The 20,437-nt window shown below is 69.5% G+C and overlaps 1 protein-coding gene across 2 annotated transcripts in view; it reads left to right on the forward strand.

The window, feature by feature from the left end:
- The first annotated feature begins 4,886 nt into the window (after positions 1–4,886).
- coasy (CoA synthase) overlaps positions 4,887–20,437 on the forward strand; it is a 121,451-nt gene continuing 105,900 nt past the window's right edge. The window contains exon 1 of one of the 2 annotated variants that reach the window (XM_067969284.1): positions 4,887–5,590. In XM_067969284.1, coding sequence (XP_067825385.1) covers positions 4,924–5,590 — 667 coding nt within the window. In that variant the 5' untranslated portion in view covers positions 4,887–4,923. The remainder of the gene's footprint in view (positions 5,591–20,437) is intronic. The other variant, XM_067969285.1, reaches the window with a different exon arrangement.

Consider the following 20,437-nt stretch of genomic DNA (forward strand, 5'->3'; position numbering starts at 1 on the left):
TCGCGCCCTCCCTCCCCGCGCCCTCCCTCCCCGCGCCCGCCCTCCCCGCGCCCGCCCTCCCCGCGCCCGCCCTCCCCGCGCCCGCCCTCCCCGCGCCCGCCCTCCCTCCCCGCGCCCCGCCCTCCCTCCCCGCGCCCGCCCTCCCTCCCCGCGCCCGCCCTCCCTCCCGCCCTCCCCGCGCCCGCCCTCCCCGCGCCCCGCCCTCCCCGCGCCCGCCCTCCCCGCGCCCGCCCTCCCCGCGCCCGCCCTCCCCGCTCCCTCCCCCCCCCGCGCCCGCCCTCCCTCCCCGCGCCCGCCCTCCCTCCCCGCGCCCGCCCTCCCTCCCCGCGCCCGCCCTCCCCGCGCCCCGCCCTCCCCGCGCCCGCCGTCCCTCCCCCGCGCCCGCCGTCCCTCCCCGCGCCCGGCCGTCCCTCCCCGCGCCGCCGTCCCTCCCCGCGCCCGCCGTCCCTCCCCGCGCCCGCCGTCCCTCCCCGCGCCCGCCGTCCCTCCCCGCGCCCGCCGTCCCTCCCCGCGCCCGCCGTCCCTCCCCGCGCCCGCCGTCCCTCCCCGCGCCCAGCCGTCCCTCCCCGCGCCCGCCCTGCCTCCCCGCGCCCGCCCTGCCTCCCCGCGCCCGCCCTGCCTCCCCTCGCCCGCCCTGCCTCCCCGCGCCCGCCCTGCCTCCCCGCGCCCGCCCTGCCTCCCGCGCCCGCCCTGCCTCCCCGCGCCCTCCCTCCCCTCCCTCCCCGCGCCCTCCCTCCCTCCCTCCCCGCGCCCCCCCTCCCGCCATCCCTCCCCGCGCCCCCCCCTCCCGCCATCCCTCCCCGCGCCCCCCCCTCCCGCCATCCCTCCCCGCGCCCCCCCTCCCGCCATCCCTCCCCGCGCCCCCCCTCCCCGCCATCCCTCCCCGCGCCCCCCCTCCCGCCATCCCTCCCCGCGCCCCCCCTCCCGCCATCCCTCCCCGCGCCCCCCCTCCCGCCATCCCTCCCCGCGCCCCCCCTCCCGCCATCCCTCCCCGCGCCCCCCCTCCCGCCATCCCTCCCGCGCCCCCCCTCCCGCCATCCCTCCCCGCGCCCCCCCTCCCGCCATCCCTCCCCGCGCCCCCCCTCCCGCCATCCCTCCCCGCGCCCCCCCTCCCGCCATCCCTCCCCGCGCCCCCCCTCCCGCCATCCCTCCCCGCGCCCCCCCTCCCGCCATCCCTCCCCGCGCCCCCCCTCCCGCCATCCCTCCCCGCGCCCCCCCTCCCGCCATCCCTCCCCGCGCCCCCCCTCCCCGCCATCCCTCCCCGCGCCCCCCTCCCGCCATCCCTCCCCGCGCCCCCCCTCCCGCCATCCCTCCCCGCGCCCCCCCTCCCGCCATCCCTCCCCGCGCCCCCCCTCCCGCCATCCCTCCCCGCGCCCCCCCCTCCCGCCATCCCTCCCCGCGCCCCCCCTCCCGCCATCCCTCCCCGCGCCCCCCCTCCCGCCATCCCTCCCCGCGCCCCCCCTCCCGCCATCCCTCCCCGCGCCCCCCCTCCCGCCATCCCTCCCCGCGCCCCCCTCCCGCCATCCCTCCATCCCTCCCTCCCCCGCCCGCGCCCCCCCTCCCTCCCTCCCCGCGCCCGCCCTCCCTCCCTCCCTCCCCGCGCCCGCCCTCCCTCCCTCCCTCCCCGCGCCCGCCCTCCCTCCCTCCCTCCCCGCGCCCGCCCTCCCTCCCGCGCCCGCCCTCCCTCCCCGCGCCCGCCTCCCTCCCCGCGCCCGCCCTCCTCCCCCGCGCCCGCCCTCCCTCCCCGCGCCCGCCCTCCCTCCCCGCCCCCGCCTCCCTCCCCGCGCCCGCCCTCCCCTCCCGCGCGCGCCCGCCCTCCCTCCCCGCGCGCGCCCGCCCTCCCTCCCCGCGCGCGCCCGCCCCCTCCCTCCCCGCGCGCCAGCCCGCCCTCCCTCCCCGCGCGCGCCCGCCCTCCCTCCCCGCGCGCGCCCGCCCTCCCTCCCCGCGCGCGGCCCGCCTCCCTCCCCGCGCGCAGCCCCGCCCTCCCTCCCCGCGCGCGCCCGCCCTCCCTCCCCGCGCGCGCCCGCCCTCCCTCCCCGCGCGCGCCCGCCCTCCCTCCCCGCGCGCGCACCGCCCTCCCTCCCCGCGCGCGCCCGCCCTCCCTCCCCGCGCGCGCCCGCCCTCCCTCCCCGCGCCCGCCCTCCCTCCCCGCGCGCGCCGCCCTCCCTCCCCGCGCCCGCCCCCGCGCCCTCCCTCCCTCCCCGCGCCGCCCTCCCTCCCCGCCCCCCGCCTCCCTCCCCGCGCCCGCCCTCCCTCCCGCGCGCGCCCGCCCTCCCTCCCCGCGCGCGCCCGCCCTCCCTCCCCGCGCGCGCCCGCCCTCCCTCCCCGCGCGCGCCCGCCCTCCCTCCCCGCGCCCCGCCCTCCCTCCCCGCGCCCGCCCTCCCTCCCCGCGCCCGCCCTCCCTCCCCGCGCCCGCCCTCCCTCCCCGCGCCCGCCCTCCCTCCCCGCGCCCGCCCTCCCTCCCCGCGCCCCGCCCTCCCTCCCTCCCCGCGCCCGCCCTCCCTCCCTCCCGCGCCCGCCCTCCCTCCCTCCCGCGCCCCGCCCGCCCTCCTCCCTCCCGCGCCCGCCCTCCCTCCCTCCCGCGCCCGCCCTCCCTCCCTCCCGCGCCCGCCCTCCCTCCCTCCCTCCCCGCGCCCTCCCTCCCTCCCCGCGCCCTCCCTCCTCCCCGCGCCCTCCCTCCCTCCCCGCGCCCCTCCCTCCCTCCCCGCGCCCTCCCTCCCTCCCCGCGCCCGCCCTCCCTCCCCGCGCCGCCCTCCCTCCCTCCCCGCGCCCGCCCTCCCTCCCTCCCTCCCGCGCCCGCCCTCCCTCCCCTCCCTCCCTCCCGCGCCCGCCCTCCCTCCCTCCCTCCCCGCGCCCGCCCTCCCTCCCTCCCTCCCCGCGCCCTCCCTCCCTCCCCGCGCCCGCCCTCCCTCCCCGCGCCCGCCCTCCCTCCCCGCGCCCGCCCTCCCTCCCTCCCTCCCTCCCCGCGCCCGCCCTCCCTCCCTCCCTCCCTCCCCGCGCCCGCCCTCCCTCCCTCCCTCCCTCCCTCCCTCCTCCCTCCCGCGCCCGCCCTCCCTCCCTCCCTCCCTCCCCGCGCCCGCCCTCCCTCCCTCCCTCCCTCCCCGCGCCCGCCCTCCCTCCCTCCCTCCCTCCCGCGCCCGCCCTCCCTCCCTCCCTCCCTCCCCGCGCCCGCCCTCCCTCCCTCCCTCCCTCCCCGCGCCCGCCCTCCCTCCCTCCCTCCCTCCCCGCGCCCGCCCTCCCTCCCTCCCTCCCTCCCCGCGCCCGCCCTCCCTCCCTCCCTCCCTCCCCGCGCCCGCCCTCCCTCCCTCCCTCCCTCCCCGCGCCCGCCCTCCCTCCCTCCCTCCCTCCCTCCCTCCCTCCCTCCCTCCCCGCGCCCGCCCTCCCTCCCTCCCTCCCTCCCCGCGCCCGCCCTCCCTCCCTCCCTCCCCTCCCGCGCCCGCCCTCCCTCCCTCCCTCCCTCCCCGCGCCCGCCCTCCCTCCCTCCCTCCCTCCCGCGCCCGCCCTCCCTCCCTCCCTCCCTCCCCGCGCCCGCCCTCCCTCCCTCCCTCCCTCCCCGCGCCCGCCCTCCCTCCCTCCCTCCCTCCCCGCGCCCGCCCTCCCTCCCTCCCTCCCTCCCCGCGCCCGCCCTCCCTCCCGCCATCCCTCCCCGCGCCCCCCCTCCCCCCATCCCTCCCTCCTCCCCTCCCGCCCGCGCCCCCCCCTCCCGCCATCCCTCCCTCCCCTCCCGCCATCCCTCCCTCCCCGCCCGCGCCCTCCCCGCCATCCCTCCCTCCCCGCCTGCGCCCTCCCCGCCCGCGCCCTCCCCGCCCGCGCCCTCCCTGCCATCCCTCCCTCCCCGCCTGCGCCCTCCCCGCCCGCGCCCTCCCCGCCCGCGCCCTCCCTCCGCCCCTCCCTCCCCGCCCGCTCCCTCCCTCCCTCCCCGCCCGCTCCCTCCCTCCCTCCCCGCCCGCTCCCTCCCTCCCTCCCCGCCCGCTCCCTCCCTCCCTCCCCGCCCGCTCCCTCCCTCCCTCCCCGCCCGCTCCCTCCCTCCCTCCCCGCCCGCTCCCTCCCTCCCTCCCCGCCCGCTCCCTCCCTCCCTCCCCGCCCGCTCCCTCCCTCCCTCCCCGCCCGCTCCCTCCCTCCCTCCCCGCCCGCTCCCTCCCTCCCTCCCCCGCCCGCTCCCTCCCTCCCTCCCCGCCCCGCTCCCTCCCTCCCTCCCGCTCCCTCCCTCCCTCCCCGCCCGCTCCCTCCCTCCCTCCCCGCCCGCTCCCTCCCTCCCTCCCCGCCCGCTCCCTCCCTCCCCGCCCGCTCCCTCCCTCCCTCCCTGCCCGCTCCCTCCCTCCCTCCCCGCCCGCTCCCTCCCTCCCTCCCCGCCCGCGCCCCCCCTCCCTCCCTCCCCGCCCGCGCCCCCCCTCCCTCCCTCCCTCCCCGCGCCCCCCCTCCCTCCCTCCCTCCCCGCCCGCGCCCCCCCCTCCCTCCCCGCCCGCGCCCCCCCCTCCCTCCCCGCCCGCGCCCCCCCTCCCTCCCCGCCCGCGCCCCCCCTCCCTCCCCGCCCGCGCCCCCCCTCCCTCCCCGCCCGCGCCCCCCCTCCCTCCCCGCCCGCGCCCCCCCCTCCCTCCCCCGCCCCGCGCCCCCCCTCCCTCCCTTGCGTTCCCCCCCCCGGTCCAGTGCCTGGTGTCTTGAAATACTTGCCTTACTCGGTCTGGGCTGTTTGTGACTACAGCCCCACACAACGTGGTTGACAAGCCATTCAGCTGTATCATATATTCTACCAGCAGTTCAAAAAGAAGTTCTACCACCACCTTCTCTGGGCATCTGGGGATAGCCTTATCAGCGACACGCACATCCTGAGAATGAATGAATGAATAACACATTTGTCAGACTGCAAAACTAATTGTGACTTTTTGCCTTTTCCTTTTCCTTTCAGGGTCGTGTACAGAAGTGATGGTCATGTTTCGTACGGGTATTCTTGTTCTAACATCCCCACTTCACCTTATTCCGTTACACATTGCTCCAGTTTTGGCAGCAACTGCTAAGATAGTGCAGGATATTTTATATGTTCATTTACATCCAGGATTGGGACTTGCAGGCAATTACATACAACCCAAACCAGCGTACATACCAGCAAACCGTGAGGTGTCCCAACTGCTAACTAACCTTTATACAAAAAGTTCTAATGTGTGCAGTCGCCTGGACATCAGGGTAGTTCTTTCGAATATTAAAAATCACAGTTCAACTCAGCAGCCATTTTCAACAGTACAGATGTTGTCTGAACCACCAGAGGTGGTCTTAACAGACTACAGGGTCACAGATTTAAACCAATCCAATCTAGTTATGCAGTGCTTGGAAAAATATACTCTTGGCTGTTACACATGCAAACCGAATTTGAGGACCATTTTTTTACCACCTGGGATAGATGGTGTGGAGAGCATCTCCTGTCCAGACGTGGAGGAGTCTAGTTTATGTGAAAATATTCCGAGTTATAGTGATGTTGTGGTTGGTGGAACCTTTGACAGACTCCATTCTGCTCACAAGATTCTTCTCAGTATGTCATGCCTGCTGACAGGAAAACGTTTGTTAATTGGAGTGTCTGATGGAGAACTGCTTGATAGTGAGTATGAATTGCATCTGTCACTATATTATCTTCAGTTAATTTCTAGGTACATTATGTGTTCTGTGGGTAATGCACACACAAGTCAATAATGCCTTGTGCATCTATCATGAATTATGAAATTTGTCCTATTTCAGCTATATTCAAAAACTGCTGAAAAAGGTCTAAAAGCAGGCCCGTGATTTCTTTGTTGCAAAGAAGGTTATTTGCCTTGGGATACTAACTTAGTGCTAAGTATAAATATTTTGCAGGTGTTAATGGGATAGTCCGTATAAATTGGTCCGATCTATTTAATTGAGAAACAGGAAATATTTACGTTTTTCGTCATTGTGTAATGTCAAGCTAAAATTTAGCTTTATTGTGGTTTTGTTAAAATGGATGAAAGTAATAGTGGATTGTCCTAAAGCTACAGTGTTATACCACTGTATTTTTATTTTTAAAATATATTTAAAATTGACTGGGTTTCCTCCTTCAAAGAAATTGAAATGAAAGCAAAGTCTATCTACTGATTTATTTCTTTTTAGATTCGAAAGACTGTTCAGACAACAGAGCTCTGTGAACATTTGACTGACATATTCCACATAAAACTCTACCTGTGGGATATGTTTCAAAGCACCTTACTGTTATCAAGGGGTATAAGAAGTCTGGACTGTTATATTTCATTATGCCTGTTCTTGAGACTTAATTACATTCCAAGTCATTATTTTAATTCAAAGAACCAGTTCTAGCAACTGGTGAAGGGCTGATCTGTTATAAAATTCAGTCATCTTATATTTTATTATTAGCCTATTTTTCCGTTAGTTAAAATTCTATCTGATTTTGCAAATAAATTTGATTTGTTATTTTAGCCTGTGAAATCTCTGGTCTGTGTTAATAGCAGAGCAAATGTAGAGATTGTGGAGGGAATTTGCCTAAAATTGGGGTAAGCCACAGTATCGTACATAGTTAGACTCACTGCTCAGACCTCTATACTATTGTTTAAACGCTTATGTATTATATGTAGCATGACTTAGATAAAATGTAAAAGTGTTACAATGCCAGGACAGTTGCGATCTGTGTTATGGTATCTTGGTGGGTGTGGAAATTCCTGAATGGTTTAAGCATCCAGGGCAAACAAACTCAAGCTCAAAGTTGCTCAGCTTGAGTAACATCAGAAGACACTCTGTCATATACTGGAGGTAGAGGGGTTCCCAGAGATAGTCACCCCACAGGCAGACAGAGAAAGAGGATAAGGATTGGAAATGGTGACCATCAATCAAGGTGGAAAAGTGAGTAGGAAGGAAGTGCAGTGGTCCCCTGAGGACATTGCCTTGGTAAGTAACAACAACAACTTGCATTTACATGGCACCTTTAACGTTGTAAAACATCCCAAGGCGCATCGTGCTTCATCACAATAGATAAATTAGTTGCACAAATAGAGATAAATGGATTTGATCTAACAGCCATTACAGAGACATGGGGCTCAATTTTAAAAGTGAAAAACGGGTGGGTTGGGGGCGGAGGGGCATTGAAAATGGCCGAAATTTCAGACCCGCCTCCAATCCGCCCATTTCTGGTTTTCACCGGGGTGGGCGACCAACCCGCTCCCAGGAGGCGGGTCGGGCCTTAAAACCTTTCAATGAGGCTTCGGCCTCCATTTTTCTGTACGTCCCGATTTCAACCCCGGGGGGCTGGGATTCCCGGGCTTTCTGTTTTACGCTTTGTGAAAGAGGTAAGGAGGCCTGAGACGAACAGGCAGGTGCTAGAAAGGCTCAGCTTGTGGGCCTGGAGGAGCAGCAGTGCTTTCCCCAGGCCCAACAAGCTCAGCTGCACCAATTTTTTTCATATTTTATTCCCCCCCGACAACACTCGCGGACACTCTTCCCCGGATCGAGGGAACCCCCCACCCGGTCCTGATTTCCGCAGCCCCAGACTTCCTCTTCCCCCACCCCCCCCCCCCCCCCCCCCGCCGCCTGCCCCCACCACCCTCGATCCTGGTCCTGGTCCTACTCTCCTCCCTCCCTCAGTCCTGGTCCTGCTCTCCTCCTTCCCTCCCTCCTTCCTTCCCTCCCTCCCTCCTTCCCTCCCTCAGTCCTGGTCCTGCTCTCCTCCCTCCCTCTTTTCCTCTCTCAGTCCTGGTCCTGCTCTCCTCCTTCCCTCCCTCCTTCCTTCCCTCCCTCCCTCCTTCCCTCCCTCAGTCCTGGTCCTGCTCTCCTTCCTTCCCTCCTTCCTTCCCTCCCTCCTTCCCTCCCTCCTTCCTTCCCTCCCTCCTTCCCTCCCTCCCTCCCTCCCTCAGTCCTGGTCCTGCTCTCCTCCCTCCCTCCCTCCCTCAGTCCTGGTCCTCCTCCCTCCCTCCCTCCCTCCCTCAGTCCTGGTCCTCCTCCCTCCCTCACTCCCTCAGTCCTGGTCCTCCTCCCTCCCTCAGTCCTGGTCCTCGTCCCGCCCTCCCTCCCTCCCTCAGTCCTGGTCCTCGTCCCGCCCTCCCTCCCTCAGTCCTGGTCCTCCTCCCTCCCTCCCTCCCTCAGTCCTGGTCCTCGTCCCTCCCTCCCTCCCTCAGTCCTGGTCCTCGTCCCTCCCTCCCTCCCTCAGTCCTGGTCCTCGTCCCTCCCTCCCTCCCTCAGTCCTGGTCCTCGTCCCTCCCTCCCTCCCTCAGTCCTGGTCCTCGTCCCTCCCTCCCTCCCTCAGTCCTGGTCCTCGTCCCTCCCTCCCTCCCTCAGTCCTGGTCCTCGTCCCTCCCTCCCTCCCTCAGTCCTGGTCCTCGTCCCTCCCTCCCTCCCTCCCTCAGTCCTGGTCCTCGTCCCTCCCTCCCTCCCTCCCTCAGTCCTGGTCCTCGTCCCTCCCTCCCTCCCTCCCTCAGTCCTGGTCCTCGTCCCTCCCTCCCTCCCTCAGTCCTGGTCCTCGTCCCTCCCTCCCTCAGTCCTGGTCCTCGTCCCTCCCTCCCTCCCTCCCTCAGTCCTGGTCCTCGTCCCTCCCTCCCTCCCTCCCTCAGTCCTGGTCCTCGTCCCTCCCTCCCTCCCTCCCTCAGTCCTGGTCCTCGTCCCTCCCTCCCTCCCTCCCTCAGTCCTGGACCTCGTCCGTCCCTCCCTCCCTCCCTCAGTCCTGGACCTCGTCCGTCCCTCCCTCCCTCAGTCCTGGTCCTCCTCCCTCCCTCCTTCCCTCCCTCAGTCCTGGTCCTGCTCTCCTCCTTCCCTCCCTCAGTCCTGGTCCTGCTCTCCTCCCTCCCTCCTTTCCTCTCTCAGTCCTGGTCCTGCTCTCCTCCCTCCCTCCTTCCCTCTCTCAGTCCTGGTCCTGCTCTCCTCCCTCCCTCCTTCCCTCCCTCAGTCCTGGTCCTGCTCTCCTCCTTCCCTCCCTCAGTCCTGGTCCTGCTCTCCTCCCTCCCTCTTTTCCTCTCTCAGTCCTGGTCCTGCTCTCCTTCCCTCCCTCAGTCCTGGTCCTGCTCTCCTTCCTTCCCTCCCTCCTTCCTTCCCTCCCTCCTTCCTTCCCTCCCTCCTTCCCTCCCTCAGTTCTGGTCCTGCTCTCCTCCTTCCCTCCCTCCCTCAGTTCGGGTCCTGCTCTCCTCCTTCCCTCCCTCCCTCAGTTCGGGTCCTGCTCTCCTTCCCTCCCTCAGTCCTGGTCCTGCTCTCCTCCCTCCCTCCCTCCCTCAGTCCTGGTCCTGCTCTCCTCCCTCCCTCCCTCAGTCCTGGTCCTCCTCCCTCCCTCACTCCCTCAGTCCTGGTCCTCCTCACTCCCTCAGTCCCGGTCCTTCCTCCCTCCCTCAGTCCCGGTCCTTCCTCCCTCCCTCAGTCCCGGTCCTTCCTCCCTCCCTCAGTCCCGGTCCGTCCTCCCTCCCTCAGTCCCGGTCCGTCCTCCCTCCCTCAGTCCCGGTCCGTCCTCCCTCCCTCAGTCCCGGTCCGTCCTCCCCTCCCTCAGTCCCGGTCCGTCCTCCCTCCCTCAGTCCCGGTCCGTCCTCCCTCCCTCAGTCCCGGTCCGTCCTCCCTCCCTCAGTCCCGGTCCGTCCTCCCTCCCTCAGTCCCGGTCCGTCCTCCCTCCCTCAGTCCCGGTCCGTCCTCCCTCCCTCAGTCCCGGTCCGTCCTCCCTCCCTCAGTCCCGGTCCGTCCTCCCTCCCTCAGTCCCCGGTCCGTCCTCCCTCCCTCAGTCCCGGTCCGTCCTCCCTCCCTCAGTCCCGGTCCGTCCTCCCTCCCTCAGTCCCGGTCCGTCCTCCCTCCCTCAGTCCCGGTCCGTCCTCCCTCCCTCAGTCCCGGTCCGTCCTCCCTCCCTCAGTCCCGGTCCGTCCTCCCTCCCTCAGTCCCGGTCCGTCCTCCCTCCCTCAGTCCCGGTCCGTCCTCCCTCCCTCAGTCCCGGTCCGTCCTCCCTCCCTCAGTCCCGGTCCGTCCTCCCTCCCTCAGTCCCGGTCCGTCCTCCCTCCCTCAGTCCCGGTCCGTCCTCCCTCCCTCAGTCCCGGTCCGTCCTCCCTCCCTCAGTCCCGGTCCGTCCTCCCTCCCTCAGTCCCGGTCCGTCCTCCCTCCCTCAGTCCCGGTCCGTCCTCCCTCCCTCAGTCCCGGTCCGTCCTCCCTCCCTCAGTCCCGGTCCGTCCTCCCTCCCTCAGTCCCGGTCCGTCCTCCCTCCCTCAGTCCCGGTCCGTCCTCCCTCCCTCAGTCCCGGTCCGTCCTCCCTCCCTCAGTCCCGGTCCGTCCTCCCTCCCTCAGTCCCGGTCCGTCCTCCCTCCCTCAGTCCCGGTCCGTCCTCCCTCCCTCAGTCCCGGTCCGTCCTCCCTCCCTCAGTCCCGGTCCGTCCTCCCTCCCTCAGTCCCGGTCCGTCCTCCCTCCCTCAGTCCCGGTCCGTCCTCCCTCCCTCAGTCCCGGTCCGTCCTCCCTCCCTCAGTCCCGGTCCGTCCTCCCTCCCTCAGTCCCGGTCCGTCCTCCCTCCCTCAGTCCCGGTCCGTCCTCCCTCCCTCAGTCCCGGTCCGTCCTCCCTCCCTCAGTCCCGGTCCGTCCTCCCTCCCTCAGTCCCGGTCCGTCCTCCCTCCCTCAGTCCCGGTCCGTCCTCCCTCCCTCAGTCCCGGTCCGTCCTCCCTCCCTCAGTCCCGGTCCGTCCTCCCTCCCTCAGTCCCGGTCCGTCCTCCCTCCCTCAGTCCGGTCCGTCCTCCCTCCCTCAGTCCCGGTCCGTCCTCCCTCCCTCAGTCCCGGTCCGTCCTCCCTCCCTCAGTCCCGGTCCGTCCTCCCTCCCTCAGTCCCGGTCCGTCCTCCCTCCCTCAGTCCCGGTCCGTCCTCCCTCCCTCAGTCCCGGTCCGTCCTCCCTCCCTCAGTCCCGGTCCGTCCTCCCTCCCTCAGTCCCGGTCCGTCCTCCCTCCCTCAGTCCCGGTCCGTCCTCCCTCCCTCAGTCCCGGTCCGTCCTCCCTCCCTCAGTCCCGGTCCGTCCTCCCTCCCTCAGTCCCGGTCCGTCCTCCCTCCCTCAGTCCCGGTCCGTCCTCCCTCCCTCAGTCCCGGTCCGTCCTCCCTCCCTCAGTCCCGGTCCGTCCTCCCTCCCTCAGTCCCGGTCCGTCCTCCCTCCCTCAGTCCCGGTCCGTCCTCCCTCCCTCAGTCCCGGTCCGTCCTCCCTCCCTCAGTCCCGGTCCGTCCTCCCTCCCTCAGTCCCGGTCCGTCCTCCCTCCCTCAGTCCCGGTCCGTCCTCCCTCCCTCAGTCCCGGTCCGTCCTCCCTCCCTCAGTCCCGGTCCGTCCTCCCTCCCTCAGTCCCGGTCCGTCCTCCCTCCCTCAGTCCCGGTCCGTCCTCCCTCCCTCAGTCCCGGTCCGTCCTCCCTCCCTCAGTCCCGGTCCGTCCTCCCTCCCTCAGTCCCGGTCCGTCCTCCCTCCCTCAGTCCCGGTCCGTCCTCCCTCCCTCAGTCCCGGTCCGTCCTCCCTCCCTCAGTCCCGGTCCGTCCTCCCTCCCTCAGTCCCGGTCCGTCCTCCCTCCCTCAGTCCCGGTCCGTCCTCCCTCCCTCAGTCCCGGTCCGTCCTCCCTCCCTCAGTCCCGGTCCGTCCTCCCTCCCTCAGTCCCGGTCCGTCCTCCCTCCCTCAGTCCCGGTCCGTCCTCCCTCCCTCAGTCCCGGTCCGTCCTCCCTCCCTCAGTCCCGGTCCGTCCTCCCTCCCTCAGTCCCGGTCCGTCCTCCCTCCCTCAGTCCCGGTCCGTCCTCCCTCCCTCAGTCCCGGTCCGTCCTCCCTCCCTCAGTCCCGGTCCGTCCTCCCTCCCTCAGTCCCGGTCCGTCCTCCCTCCCTCAGTCCCGGTCCGTCCTCCCTCCCTCAGTCCCGGTCCGTCCTCCCTCCCTCAGTCCCGGTCCGTCCTCCCTCCCTCAGTCCCGGTCCGTCCTCCCTCCCTCAGTCCCGGTCCGTCCTCCCTCCCTCAGTCCCGGTCCGTCCTCCCTCCCTCAGTCCCGGTCCGTCCTCCCTCCCTCAGTCCCGGTCCGTCCCCCCTCGCTCTCTCTCTCCCCCCCTCGCTCGCTTTCTCTCTCCCCCCCCCCTCGCTCGCTCTCTCCCCCCCTCGCTCGCTCTCTCCCCCCCTCGCTCGCTCTCTCCCCCCCTCGCTCGCTCTCTCCCCCCCTCGCTCGCTCTCTCCCCCCCCTCGCTCGCTCTCTCCCCCCCTCGCTCGCTCTCTCCCCCCCCTCGCTCGCTCTCTCCCCCCCTCGCTCGCTCTCTCCCCCCGCCTCGCTCGCTCTCTCCCCCCCCCTCGCTCGCTCTCTTCCCCCCCCCCTCGCTCGCTCTCTTCCCCCCCCCCCTCGCTCGCTCTCTTCCCCCCCCCTCGCTCGCTCTCTTCCCCCCCCCCTCGCTCGCTCTCTTCCCCCCCCCCTCGCTCGCTCTCTTCCCCCCCCCTCGCTCGCTCTCTTCCCCCCCCTCGCTCGCTCTCTCCCCCCCCCTCGCTCGCTCTCTCCCCCCCCTCGCTCGCTCTCTCCCCCCCCCTCGCTCGCTCTCTCCCCCCCCTCGCTCGCTCTCTCCCCCCCCTCGCTCGCTCTCTCCCCCCCCCCTCGCTCGCTCTCTCCCCCCCCTCGCTCGCTCTCTCCCCCCCCTCGCTCGCTCTCTCCCCCCCCTCGCTCGCTCTCTCCCCCCCCCTCGCTCGCTCTCTCCCCCCCCTCGCTCGCTCTCTCCCCCCCCCTCGCTCGCTCTCTCCCCCCCCCTCGCTCGCTCTCTCTCTCCCCCCCCTCGCTCGCTCTCTCCCCCCCCCTCGCTCGCTCTCTCCCCCCCCCTCGCTCGCTCTCTCCCCCCCCTCGCTCGCTCTCTCCCCCCCCTCGCTCGCTCTCTCCCCCCCCTCGCTCGCTCTCTCCCCCCCCTCGCTCGCTCTCTCCCCCCCCTCGCTCGCTCTCTCCCCCCCCCCTCGCTCGCTCTCTCCCCCCCCCTCGCTCGCTCTCTCCCCCCCCTCGCTCGCTCTCTCCCCCCCCCTCGCTCGCTCTCTCCCCCCCCTCGCTCGCTCTCTCCCCCCCCTCGCTCGCTCTCTCCCCCCCCTCGCTCGCTCTCTCCCCCCCCTCGCTCGCTCTCTCCCCCCCCTCGCTCGCTCTCTCCCCCCCCTCGCTCGCTCTCTCCCCCCCCCTCGCTCGCTCTCTCCCCCCCCTCGCTCGCTCTCTCCCCCCCCTCGCTCGCTCTCTCCCCCAGTCATGGTCCTCCTCCCTCCCTCCCTCAGTCATGGTCCTCCTCTCTCCCTCCCTCAGTCCTGGTCCTCCTCCCCTCCCTCCCTCAGTCCTGGTCCTCCTCCCTCGCTCCCTCAGTCCTGGTCCTCCTCCCTCCCTCTCCCCGCCCTCCCTCAGTCCTGGTCCTCCTCCCTCCCTCCCTCAGTCCTGGTCCTCCTCCCTCCCTCTCTCCCGCCCTCCCTCAGTCCTGGTGCTCCTCCCTCCCTCGCTCCCTCAGTCCTGGTGCTCCTCGCTCCCTCAGTCCTGGTCCTCCTCCCTCCCTCCCTCCCTCAGTCCTGGTCTCCCTCCCTCCCTCCCTCTCTCAGTCCTGGTCCTCCTTCCTCCCTCCTCTCTCAGTCATGGTCCTCCTCCCTCCCTCTCTCCCCTCCCTCAGTCCTGGTCCTCCTCCCTCCCTCGCTCCCTCAATTCTGGTGCTCCTCCCTCCCTCGCTCCCCTCAGTCCTGGTCCTCCTCCCTCCCTCCCTCAGTCCTGGTCCTCCTCCCTCCCTCCCTCAGTCCTGGTCCTCCTCCCTCCCTCCCTCCCTCAGTCCTGGTCTCCCTCCCTCAGTCCTGGTCCCCCTCCCTCCCTCCCTCAGTCCTGGTCCCCCTCCCTCCCTCCCTCAGTCCTGGTCCCCCTCCCTCCCTCCCTCAGTCCTGGTCCCCCTCCCTCCCTCCCTCAGTCCTGGTCCCCCCCTCCCTCCAGTCCTGGTCCCCCTCCCTCCCTCCCTCAGTCCTGGTCCCCCTCCCTCCCTCCCTCAGTCCTGGTCCCCCTCCCTCCCTCCCTCAGTCCTGGTCCCCCTCCCTCCCTCCCTCAGTCCTGGTCCCCCTCCCTCCCTCCCTCAGTCCTGGTCCCCCTCCCTCCCTCCCTCAGTCCTGGTCCCCCTCCCTCCCTCCCTCAGTCCTGGTCCTCCTCCCTCCCTCCCTCAGTCATGGTCCTCCTCTCTCCCTCCCTCAGTCCTGGTCCTCCTCCCTCCCTCCCTCAGTCCTGGTCCTCCTCCCTCCCTCCCTCAGTCCTGGTCCTCCTCCCTCCCTCTCCCCGCCCTCCCTCAGTCCTGGTCCTCCTCCCTCCCTCCCTCAGTCCTGGTCCTCCTCCCTCCCTCTCTCCCGCCCTCCCTCAGTCCTGGTGCTCCTCCCTCCCTCGCTCCCTCAGTCCTGGTGCTCCTCGCTCCCTCAGTCCTGGTCCTCCTCCCTCCCTCCCTCCCTCAGTCCTGGTCTCCCTCCCTCCCTCCCTCTCTCAGTCCTGGTCCTCCTCCCTCCCTCTCTCAGTCATGGTCCTCCTCCCTCCCTCTCTCCCTCCCTCAGTCCTGGTCCTCCTCCCTCCCTCGCTCCCTCAATTCTGGTGCTCCTCCCTCCCTCGCTCCCTCAGTCCTGGTCCTCCTCCCTCCCTCCCTCCCTCAGTCCTGGTCCTCCTCCCTCCCTCCCTCCCTCAGTCCTGGTCCTCCTCCCTCCCTCCCTCCCTCAGTCCTGGTCTCCCTCCCTCAGTCCTGGTCCCCCTCCCTCCCTCCCTCAGTCCTGGTCCCCCTCCCTCCCTCCCTCAGTCCTGGTCCCCCTCCCTCCCTCCCTCAGTCCTGGTCCCCCTCCCTCCCTCCCTCAGTCCTGGTCCCCCTCCCTCAGTCCTGGTCCCCCTCCCTCCCTCCCTCAGTCCTGGTCCCCCTCCCTCCCTCCCTCAGTCCTGGTCCCCCTCCCTCCCTCCCTCAGTCCTGGTCCCCCTCCCTCCCTCCCTCAGTCCTGGTCCCCCTCCCTCCCTCCCTCAGTCCTGGTCCCCCTCCCTCCCTCCCTCAGTCCTGGTCCTCCTCCCTCCCTCCCTTAGTCCTGGTGCTCCTCCCTCCCCTCCTCCCTCCCTCAGTCCTGGTCCTCCTCCCTCCCTCCCTCAGTCCTGGTCCTCCTCCCTCCCTCCCTCAGTCCTGCTCCTCCTCCCTCCCTCCCTCAGTCCTGCTCCTCCTCCTCTCAGTCCTGCTCCTCCTCCCTCCCTCCCTCAGTCCTGGTCCTCCTCCCTCCCTCCTTCCCTCCCTCAGTCCTGGTCCTCCTCCCTCCCTCCGTCCCTCCCTCAGTCCTGGTCCCCTCCCTCCCTCCGTCCCTCCCTCAGTCCTGCCTCCTCCTCCCTCCCTCCCTCACTCAGTCCTGCTCCTCCCTCCCTCCCTCCCTCAGTCCTGGTCCTCCTCCCTCCCTCCCTCCCTCGGTCCTGGTCCTCCTCCCTCCCTCCCTCCCTCGGTCCTGGTCCTCCTCCATCCATCCCTCCCTCGGTCCTGCTCCTCCTCCCTCAGTCCTGTTCTCCCTCCCTCCCGGTCCCCCTCCCTCAGTGCCGGTCCCCCTCCCTCCCTCAGTGCCGGTCCCCTCCCTCCCTCTCTCCCTCCTGGCCTCCCTTCCTCCCTCCCTCCCTCCATCAGTCCGTCCCTCCCTCCCTCCATCAGTCCCTCCCTCCCTCAGTCCTGGTCCTCCTCCTTCCCTCAGTCCCTCCCTCCCTCAGTCCTGGTCCCTTCTCCTTCCCTCCGTCCCTCCCTCAGTCCTGGTCCTCCTCCCTCCCTCGCTCCCTCAGTCCTGGTGCTCCTCGCTCCCTCAGTCCTGGTCCTCCTCCCTCCCTCCCTCCCCTCAGTCCTGGTCTCCCTCCCTCCCTCCCTCCTCTCAGTCCTGGTCCTCCTCCCTCCCTCTCTCAGTCATGGTCCTCCTCCCTCCCTCTCTCCCTACCTCAGTCCTGGTCCTCCTCCCTCCCTCGCTCCCTCAATTCTGGTGCTCCTCCCTCCCTCGCTCCCTCAGTCCTGTCCTCCTCCCTCCCTCCCTCCCTCAGTCCTGGTCCCTCCTCCCTCCCTCCTCCCTCAGTCCTGGTCCTACCTCCTCCCTCCCTCCCTCAGTCCTGGTCTCCCTCCTCAGTCCTGGTCCCCCTCCCTCCCTCCCTCAGTCCTGGTCCCCCCTCCCTCCTCCCTCAGTCCTGGTCCCCCTCCCTCCTCCCTCAGTCCTGGTCCCCTCCTCCCTCCCTCAGTCCTGGTCCCCCTCCCTCAGTCCTGGTCCCCCTCCTCCTCCCTCGTCCTGGTCCCCCTCCCTCCTCCTCAGTCCTGGTCCCCCCTCCCTCCCTCAGTCCTGGTCCCCCTCCCTCCCTCCCTCAGTCCTGGTCCCCCTCCCTCCCTCCCTCAGTCCTGGTCCCCCTCCCTCACCTCCCTCAGTCTGGTCCCCCCTCCCTCCCTCCCTCAGTCCTGGTCCCCCTCCCTCCCTCCCTCAGTCCTGGTCCCCTCCCTCCTCCTCAGTCCTGGTCCTCCTCCCTCCCTCCCTTAGTCCTGGTGCTCCTCCTCCCTCCTCCCCTCCCTCAGTCCTGGTCCTCCCTCCCTCCCTCCCTCAGTCCTGCTCCTCCTCCCTCCCTCCCTCAGTCCCTGCTCCTCCTCCCTCCCTCCCTCAGTCCTGCTCCTCCTCCCTCCCTCCCTCAGTCCTGGTCCTCCTCCCTCCCTCCTTCCCTCCCTCAGTCCTGGTCCTCCTCCCTCCCTCCGTCCCTCCTCAGTCCTGGTCCTCCTCCCTCCCTCCGTCCCTCCCTCAGTCCTGTCCTCCTCCCTCCCTCCCGTCCCTCCCTCAGTCCTGCTCCTCCTCCCTCCCTCCCTCACTCAGTCCTGCTCCTCCCTCCCTCCCTCCCTCAGTCCTGGTCCTCCTCCCTCCCTCCCTCCCTCGGTCCTGGTCCTCCTCCCTCCCTCCCTCCCTCGGTCCTGCTCCGCCTCCCTCAGTCCTGTTCTCCCTCCCTCCCGGTCCCCCTCCCTCAGTGCCGGTCCCCCTCCCTCCCTCAGTGCCGGTCCCCCTCCCTCCCTCTCTCACCTCCTGGCCTCCCTTCCTCCCTCCCTCCCTCCATCAGTCCGTCCCTCCCTCCCTCCATCAGTCCCTCCCTCCCTCAGAGTCCTGGTCCTCCTCCTTCCCTCAGTCCCTCCCTCCCTCAGTCCTGGTCCTTCTCCTTCCCTCCGTCCCTCCCTCAGTCCTGGTCCTCCTCCCTCCCTCCCTCCCTCAGTCCTGGTCCCCCTCCCTCCCTCAGTCCTGGTCCCCCTCCCTCCCTCAGTCCTGGTCCCCCTCCCTCCCTCAGTCCTGGTCCCCCTCCCTCCCTCAGTCCTGGTCCCCCTCCCTCCCTCAGTCCTGGTCCCCCTCCCTCCCTCAGTCCTGGTCCCCCTCCCTCCCTCAGTCCTGGTCCCCCTCCCTCCCTCAGTCCTGGTCCCCCTCCCTCCCTCAGTCCTGGTCCCCCTCCCTCCCTCAGTCCTGGTCCCCCTCCCTCCCTCAGTCCTGGTCCCCCTCCCTCCCTCTCCTCCCTCCCTCAGTCCTGGTCCCCCTCCCTCCCTCAGTCCTGGTCCCCCTCCCTCCCTCAGTCCTGGTCCCCCTCCCTCCCTCAGTCCTGGTCCCCCTCCCTCCCTCAGTCCTGGTCCCCCCTCCCTCCCTCAGTCCCTGGTCCCCCTCCCTCCCTCAGTCCTGGTCCCCCTCCCTCCCTCAGTCCTGGTCCCCCTCCCTCCTCAGTCCTGGTCCCCCTCCCTCCCTCAGTCCTGGTCCCCCTCACTCCCTCATTCCCTCCCTCACTCCCTCAGTCCTGGTCCTCCTCCCTCCCTCCCTCCCTCAGTCCTGCTCCTCCTCCCTCCCTCCCTCCCTCAGTCCTGCTCCTCCTCCCTCCCTCCCTCCCTCAGTCCTGGTCCTCCTCCCCCCTCCCTCCCTCGGTCCTGCTCCGCCTCCCTCAGTCCTGTTCTCCCTCCCTCCCGGTCCCCCTCCCTCCCTCAGTGCCGGTCCCCCTCCCTCCCTCTCTCCCTCCTGGCCTCCCTCCATCAGTCCGTCCCTCCCTCCCTCCCTCCATCAGTCCCTCCCTCCCTCAGTCCTGGTCCTCCTCCTTCCCTCAGTCCCTCCCTCCCTCAGTCCTGGTCCTTCTCCTTCCCTCCGTCCCTCCCTCAGTCCTGGTCCTCCTCCCTCCCTCCCTCAGTCCTGGTCCCCCTCCCTCCCTCAGTCCTGGTCCCCCTCCCTCCCTCAGTCCTGGTCCCCCTCCCTCCCTCATTCCCTCCCTCACTCCCTCAGTCCTGGTCCTCCTCCCTCCCTCAGTCCTGGTCCTCCTCCCTCCCTCAGTCCTGGTCCTCCTCCCTCCCTCAGTCCTGGTCCTCCTCCCTCCCTCAGTCCTGGTCCTCCTCCCTCCCTCAGTCCTGGTCGTCCTCCTCCCTCCCGGTCCCTCCCTCCCTCAGTCCTGGTCATCCTCCTCCCTCCCTCCCTCCCTCAGTCCTGGTCGTCCTCCTCCCTCCCTCCCTCCCTCAGTCCTGGTCGTCCTCCTCCCTCCCTCCCTCCCTCAGTCCTGGTCGTCCTCCTCCCTCCCTCCCTCCCTCAGTCCTGGTCGTCCTCCTCCCTCCCTCCCTCCCTCAGTCCTGGTCGTCCTCCTCCCTCCCTCCCTCCCTCAGTCCTGGTCGTCCTCCTCCCTCACTCCCTCCCTCAGTCCTGGTCGTCCTCCTCCCTCACTCCCTCCCTCAGTCCTGGTCGTCCTCCTCCCTCACTCCCTCCCTCAGTCCTGGTCGTCCTCCTCCCTCCCTCCCTCCCTCAGTCCTGGTCGTCCTCCTCCCTCCCTCCCTCCCTCAGTCCTGGTCGTCCTCCTCCCTCCCTCCCTCCCTCAGTCCTGGTCGTCCTCCTCCCTCCCTCCCTCCCTCAGTCCTGGTCGTCTCCTCCCTCCCTCCCTCCCTCCCTCAGTCCTGGTCGTCCTCCTCCCTCCCTCCCTCCCTCCCTCCCTCAGTCCTGGTCGTCCTCCTCCCTCCCTCAGTCCTGGTCGTCCTCCTCCCTCCCTCAGTCCTGGTCGTCCTCCTCCCTCCCTCAGTCCTGGTCGTCCTCCTCCCTCCCTCCCTCCCTCAGTCCTGGTCGTCCCTCCTCCCTCCCTCCCTCCCTCAGTCCTGGTCGTCCTCCTCCCTCCCTCCCTCCCTCAGTCCTGGTCGTCCTCCTCCCTCCCTCCCTCCCTCAGTCCTGGTCGTCCTCCTCCCTCCCTCCCTCCCTCAGTCCTGGTCGTCCTCCTCCCTCCCTCCCTCCCTCAGTCCTGGTCGTCCTCCTCCCTCCCTCCCTCCCTCAGTCCTGGTCGTCCTCCTCCCTCCCTCCCTCCCTCAGTCCTGGTCGTCCTCCTCCCTCCCTCCCTCCCTCAGTCCTGGTCGTCCTCCTCCCTCCCTCCCTCCCTCAGTCCTGGTCGTCCTCCTCCCTCCCTCCCTCCCTCAGTCCTGGTCGTCCTCCTCCCTCCCTCCCTCCCTCAGTCCTGGTCGTCCTCCTCCCTCCCTCCCTCCCTCAGTCCTGGTCGTCCTCCTCCCTCCCTCCCTCCCTCAGTCCTGGTCGTCCTCCTCCCTCCCTCCCTCCCTCAGTCCTGGTCGTCCTCCTCCCTCCCTCCCTCCCTCAGTCCTGGTCGTCCTCCTCCCTCAGTCCTCGTCCTCCTCCCTCAGTCCTGGTCCTCCTCCCTCAGTCCTGGTCCTCCTCCCTCCTTCCCTCCCTCCCTCAGTCCTGGTCCTCCTCCCTCCTTCCCTCCCTCCCTCAGTCCTGGTCCTCCTCCCTCCCTCAGTCCTGGTCCTCCTCCCTCCCTCAGTCCTGGTCCTCCTCCCTCCCTCAGTCCTGGTCCTCCTCCCTCCCTCAGTCCTGGTCCTCCTCCCTCCCTCAGTCCTGGTCCTCCTCCCTCCCTCAGTCCTGGTCCTCCTCCCTCCCTCAGTCCTGGTCCTCCTCCCTCCCTCAGTCCTGGTCCTCCTCCCTCCCTCAGTCCTGGTCCTCCTCCCTCCCTCAGTCCTGGTCCTCCTCCCTCCCTCAGTCCTGGTCCTCCTCCCTCCCTCAGTCCTGGTCCTCCTCCCTCCCTCAGTCCTGGTCCTCCTCCCTCCCTCAGTCCTGGTCCTCCTCCCTCCCTCAGTCCTGGTCCTCCTCCCTCCCTCAGTCCTGGTCCTCCTCCCTCCCTCAGTCCTGGTCCTCCTCCCTCCCTCAGTCCTGGTCCTCCTCCCTCCCTCAGTCCTGGTCCTCCTCCCTCCCTCAGTCCTGGTCCTCCTCCCTCCCTCAGTCCTGGCCCGCCCTCCCTCCCTCAGTCCTGGCCCGCCCTCCCTCCCTCAGTCCTGGCCCGCCCTCCCTCCCTCCCTCCCTCAGTCCTAGTCCTCCTCCCTCCCTCAGTCCTAGTCCTCCTCCCTCCCTCCCTCCCTCCCTCCCTCAGTCCTGGTCCTCCTCCCTCAGTCCTGGTCCTCCTCCCTCAGTCCTGGTCCTCCTCCCTCAGTCCTGGTCCTCCTCCCTCAGTCCTGGTCCTCCTCCCTCACTCCCTTAGTCCTGGTCTC

The sequence above is a fragment of the Heptranchias perlo genome, chromosome 30 (genome assembly GCF_035084215.1).
Source record: "Heptranchias perlo isolate sHepPer1 chromosome 30, sHepPer1.hap1, whole genome shotgun sequence".
Classification (NCBI taxonomy): Eukaryota; Metazoa; Chordata; class Chondrichthyes; order Hexanchiformes; family Hexanchidae; genus Heptranchias; species Heptranchias perlo.